This window comes from Mastomys coucha, unplaced genomic scaffold, assembly GCF_008632895.1.
Source record: "Mastomys coucha isolate ucsf_1 unplaced genomic scaffold, UCSF_Mcou_1 pScaffold15, whole genome shotgun sequence".
Classification (NCBI taxonomy): domain Eukaryota; kingdom Metazoa; phylum Chordata; class Mammalia; order Rodentia; family Muridae; genus Mastomys; species Mastomys coucha.
In genome coordinates, this window is record NW_022196897.1 from 143,266,899 (window position 1) to 143,272,891 (window position 5,993).

Consider the following 5,993-nt stretch of genomic DNA (forward strand, 5'->3'; position numbering starts at 1 on the left):
AAAAAAAAAAAAAAAAAAAAATCTCTCTCTGCCCCTCCCCACCTGCGCCCTACCCCCACCTGCACCCCTCACCCCCATTTGTGTTTCTGCCGCAGAGTTTACCAAGATGCTCTCCAGGGTCATCTGCTTGTCCTCTGCCCACGCGCTGTCTAATTGGCGGCTGAGCCTGGTTCTTTGTTCCTGGATCTTCTCCCTGTGGGTTTGGGAAGGAGAAACAGTGAAGACCACCATTGGGTAGGATGTCCAGTCTGAGTAGATTCTTAGGCAATGCTCTTACATTCAGCAATATCTGGGGAACTGTGGGCATGGCCGTGAGAAGGACAGCGTGCGTATCTGTCCCTGCAAAGCCCTCCCCATAGATTATTAACCTTGTAGATGGCATATCAAAACAAGTGATCAAATTTATTATTCACCAGTAACGGGACAACGTGTGTGGCTTCTGATACCCCCACTGACAAGGTGACAGCAGGTACTAATTATGAGGTTACTTAATCAGTTTCAGGGCATCGGATGCCCTCTTTGGACCTTGGAGGGCACCTGGCATGCATGTGGTACAAAGACATGCATTCGAGCATAACAGTCATGCGAATAAAATCAGTCTAACTATGGAAAGCAGATAGGATGATGACTGGAGTCTGTGAGCCTACGCTGGGACCTGGGCCGGGAGAGAAATGAGTATAAGGAATCTGTTGGGACAACTGATGAGATTTAAATTTGTGAGTGACAGTGTCACCAAGCACAGAAGGGGGTGGTGTTAGATGTTAGGAGACTGGGTAAAAAGGTCATGGTAGCAGGGCGGTGGTGGCGCACGCCTTTAGTCCCAGCACTTGGGAGGCAGAGGCAGCCTAGGATTCACAAAAAAAAAAAAAAAAAAAAAAAAAAAAATACTCTTTGTGCATCCTTTAGAGAGGACACATGGGACTGTCCAATGGGGTAATGACAAGTGGTCTCAAAGATCTAAGAAGACACTTACAGTGGCTGCCCTGGCACAGGCTTCCTGTGTCCACAGTGCAGTCCCCATGTATACACATGTCCCCTGGGGTCCAGATCAAATAGGAACCATGACCATCAGCATTGTCACTGCTGGAACCAAGGACTGAGAGAGGCACACAGTAGATCTTTGTTTTTTTGTTTTGGTTTTGGTTTTGTTTTGGTTTTGGTTTTTTTGAGACAGGGTTTCTTTGTGTAGCCTTGGCTGTCCTGGAACTCACTCTGTAGACCAGGCTGGCCTCGAACTCAGAAATCCGCCTGCCTCTGCCTCCCAAGTGGTGGGATTAAAGGCGTGCGCCACCACTGCCTGGTGGCACACAGTAGGTCTAAGTGGAGGTTTGACCTGGGCTACTTTTCCTGTGCAAAATCCGGAAAGGATACGTGCCGGCGGTTCTCAACCTGTCGGTCTCGACCCCTTTCAGCTCTATCAGATCTCCTATATGTTAGATGTTCATATTACGATTCATAACAGTAGCAAAATTGTAAAGTAGCAATCAATTTTATGGTTGGGGATCGCCACAACCTGAGGAGCAATATTAAAGGGTCGGAGCATTAGGAAGGTCGAGAACCACTGATATATATACTGTATTAGGGAAGAGACACAGCATGGCCCCCACCGCCTGGGGACCAAGCCCTCTCCAGCTAGGATGGAGAGGTGACTGGGAAGTGTCCGTAGAATGCCTGCTCACCCCTGCCTGTTCATGATGTCCTGGAGCACTTTGCGGGCATACAGCTGGCTCAGGAGTTTCCTGTAGCTGCTACTGAAGATGGCATCTGCGTGTCGACGCTCCCTGTGCAAAGGGGTCAGAGGTCAGGATGGGGTCAGTTTGGGGGAAGGTGAGAGCTACATGACATCTCAGTAAGGTCCCCTTCATTGTCCCGTGTTCCCCTCACTCCCTGAGAGGCTCAGATCCTGGCTGCTAGCCTCTGGGGCTCGATGCCTGGTCACTGTCTGAGATGAGCAGTTCGCACTGGCACTGGAGGCTCAGTCTGTGCAGGAGCTCTGTTGCTTACCTGAAGGGAGGTGTGGGGGGCAGTAAGCAGTGGGAGCCACTGGTGAGGGTGAGGATCACAAAGAACACCCAGAGTGGCATCCTTCACTCCTGGGTGGGGCCTGCAGAAAGATCAGCAGGAAACAATCAGATACAGCCACAGCGTCCCTGGGGTACCACTCCATGACAAGCCCCAGTCCTTATCCACTTGGATTCAAGTTCAGCATTGCCAGTCCTCAGCTCTGACTTCTCTACCAGGAGTGAAGCCACACTGGCCACCTCATGGGACTGAGACAAAAATCAGTTAATACCGTGAAACTGCCCCTCTTGCGAGAGAGAGAGAGAGAGAGAGAGAGAGAGAGAGAGAGAGAGAGAGAGAGATACACACAGGAGGAGAGTGCGCCTTCCCCCGGTTGGCTGGCAGCAGGAGGCAGGGGCATGCCATGTTCACAGATAAATCTGACCTCCAACTCTGGTTGTGATCTTACTACCCACGTTCCCATAACAGTGGCTTAACCTATCTGAGCCTCAGTTTCCCCAGATATAAATTAGAGGTAATAAGCATTACTATCAGGCCAGGTGCAGGGAAACACCCGTGTGAATAGCCTGGCACGTAAGGAACTCTCTAGAAACTTCTACTGTAGCCTTAGCTCTTACTTCATCCAGAGAACAGATTCTCCATGTTTCATCTTGTGTAAAGTTGGAACAAAGGGACAACCTTCTTATTCCAGAAGCTTACATTTTGGAGGTGGGGTTTGAGACAGTGCATCTAAATGTAGCTGAGGCTAGCCTGGGATTCACTGTGTTGCCCAGGCTGACTTCTAACACATAATCCTCCTGCCTCAGCCTTTTGAGAGCTAGAATTATAGGCAGGCACCACCACATCTGGCCGAACTTTTAGTTCCCAGAGGATTAATGCTGAAAGGGAAGGGAGAGCATCGAGTGTGGGCATGAGTGTGCCAGAGTCTTCCCAGACTTCGTAGTTACCCTGACTTGGACCTGTTAACTGCCATGTTCTGCACTTAGAGGAAGAGCTGCCTTGGCTCAGGAAGGTGTTCATATCAGCTCTGGCCCGCCCTGTTCTGGAGCCACTGGCCACCGAGAGGCCTCTGCTCTGCACTGTCTAACTGGTCCCTGAGAGGCAGCACCGCTCCATTCCCATGATTCCCCTTTCCCCCTAATTCTGCTGAGAGTAATTTCTGTAAGTAGGGCCAGCTCTAACTCAGTCCACCATGCTTGGCTAAGTTCTCTGCTCTTCGTTGAGTGCTAGGCCCCTTGTGCAGATTCTGGCCTCCTCTGATCAGGGGTGCCTTGGGCCCCAGGAAGCATCCATGGGAGCTGTTTACTGTGGTCTCAGGCCCCTTTCTCCACACCGGGCCAATCGGATTTTCATCAGACTTAGGCCTTGTTTCTTGAGCCAAGTATCTGCACTTTCTGTCTTCCTCGTACATCCCACTCATTTTCCAGGCAGACTGGGCCTCTCCAGAAGTGAGACTTTAAACACAAGAGCTCTAGGGAGCTCTTGGGGCATAAGGAGGGTCCCTTAACACAGCCTCTGCATTTCCTGCTTTTCCACACACTCTGATTTCTCACCTCTTCATGTCTCATCTCTGCCTCCCCCAACCCCCTGCCCTGCTCCCTAGACTTCAAAAGGAGATCCCACCCCCCCCACCCAAGTCCCCACCTCCATCCCATGGCCTATCCTGCTTACCCTCCTCACACCCATTTCAGAGAGGCAAGGTCACCCTCATTTCACAGCCAAGACCAGAGCCCAAGAAGGAGGCAGGGACTTTTCACATGGTCCTCCATCAAAACAGCTTCAGAGTGGATGCTTGAGAACGGCCCTACTTCCCAGGCCAGCATACTTCCTCTGCTCTTGCTCTCAGATACAATACTCTATTCACAGTCCACCCATTCACAGTTCTTCCTATTCATGGGGCCTTTAGGGTTTGTCACCTGCATGTGGGAAAGGGTTCTGAAAAAAGTGGAAAGCTCTTGCTCTTTGTCATGGGGCCTCCCAGAAGTCAAAAGGGAAGCAAACAGGAACATATGCTTCCTGGGCACCTCCTTCTGCACCCCCAGCAGTATCAAGCTGATCCTAGAGAGCAGGCTTTGCAGGGAACAGTAATAACACCCCATTTGAGTCCTGTTCCTTCATAATAAGGCTTGGTCACTGCACAGTCTGGCCAAGTAGGAGACTCAACATTTGCCTTTTGCCCCAGGAATGGGTCCAAACTCTATTAGCAGCCCCAGCTATGCAAGCCTATTGCATGGAGTTGGCCAATCCCAGTGGGCACAGACTGGAGTAACAAGAGTCACTCAGGCTACAGTAAGACAGGAACAGAGGCTGTGAAATAGCTGTTGACTCTGTTCCGAGTGACAAAGTGGCCCAAACCCAGCTGTCTCTGACAACGCCGAAGATACTCTAGATCCTGAAGCACCGGCTTTGGGTGGAGCTAATACTGGGCTTAGACATAGATGAGGTCATGAGTGTTAGGAGGAAGGGGTGTCCATCCTCATCAGGTGACACCAGTTGCCATCGTCCTGTCAGTTGCCACACATCTGTAGCAAACAACAGAGGTCAGGTCTCAAGGGTACACACTAGTGAGGTCTCTGTGAAAACCTCCGGGGAATTGTCTTCTTTTGTTGAATGTTCTTCTTTGTAACTGACCATCTCAAACACATTAGATTCTAGCCCAATTCTGAAACCATTTGACCAACCAACCAACAAAAAAACAAACAAAGCAAACAAACAAACAAAACTCTTCAAGTGCCAAGAACCCCAAGGCTGAATGCTTTTTTTATGCCAGAGAAGAAACTCTGAATGGGCTTTGCACATTCTGGCCAAATCTCTAGCTAGCACCTAACTGAACACTCCCACATAAAATCTTAAGTTTTTAATGAGGAATCGAAAGCCAAAGAAGGGTTTGAGGCAGTTTGTGGTAGCAAACAATAATAATGATGATGATAATGATAAATGCTTCAGGTCTATTCAAGCAAGGAGCAGAGGTCACACGTTGAGTAATAGAAGCCTCCAAGACCCGATGATGGTGACAGAAAATAAGAGTGAGGAACAGGGCTGCAATTGAGGGAGAAAGCGAAATGTTATCAATTTCCAGGCAATTATAACAGAGTTGGCTCTGGGCGATCGATGAGCCGAATTGATCTCTCCAGCAACTGGATTGCTTTCAGATAAATGAACAGCTGAGCCCTGTCATTGACAGGAAAAACCCAGCCAGCTCACAGCTCAACCCAGAAGCTCCCCCCACACTCTGGAAGGAGCCCCCAAGTCCTCCCTTGACTCCACCAGCTCCTGCAACACCTGTGCCTACCACTTCTCCATGGGTCCAAGTACCATGCCTTCACCATGGACCTTACATGGCACCAGCCACCAAAAGCCACCAAAGCCACCCTGAGACACTAGACCTCTAGTGAGGGGACATAGCACTCTGAACAGGTACTCCACATCCTCACCAGCCTGTGGACACAGAGGCTGGCTATGGGCCATTTGACTTGGTTTCTGTGAGTTGGTGAGATCTCAATTTTTCTTGCCCCCATCCATCCCTACCCCAGGACTGCCCCCCACCTCACCTCCAAGGTGACAGGTATCTCTCCGATTGAGGCGCTGCTCAGATCCCACTGACCTCAGGCTGGGCATCTGCTCCAGCCACTGCCGTAACTCACATTTATACCTTCATTTCCCTAAGTGTTATCAGCGTCAGAGAGTCGATTGCGCAGAAGTCAACCAAATGCGCCGTTTTTAGCACCACACAGACAAACTAATGGTTTCTGTGCCCCCACTAATTAAGACCCATACTGAACTTTTCTTTCGTCTTTGTGGGGGTGAACAGAATTATAATGTTGAATGATTATTCTGAGAAAAATGGTGAATGACACTAAGAGTCTATTAATTATATTTGCAACAATGTCATGGCTTTGCTCACTCTACCCAAACTATGCTTTTCCAAGTTCCTATAATTCTATTTTGTCCACCTGTAACTTTATTTCACT

The 5,993-nt window shown here is 49.5% G+C and overlaps 1 protein-coding gene across 1 annotated transcript in view; it reads right to left on the reverse strand.

The window, feature by feature from the left end:
• Window positions 1-5,642, reverse strand: part of Ghrh (growth hormone releasing hormone) — a 7,831-nt gene extending 2,189 nt beyond the window's left edge. Inside the window, exons 1-4 of the mRNA XM_031373734.1 lie at window positions 5,574-5,642; window positions 2,005-2,104; window positions 1,680-1,781; window positions 103-193 (exon numbers count right to left, since the gene is read on the reverse strand). Of these exons, the coding sequence (XP_031229594.1) occupies window positions 103-193; window positions 1,680-1,781; window positions 2,005-2,084 (273 nt within the window). The 5' untranslated portion in view covers window positions 2,085-2,104; window positions 5,574-5,642. The remainder of the gene's footprint in view (window positions 1-102; window positions 194-1,679; window positions 1,782-2,004; window positions 2,105-5,573) is intronic.
• Window positions 5,643-5,993: the final 351 nt, after the last annotated feature.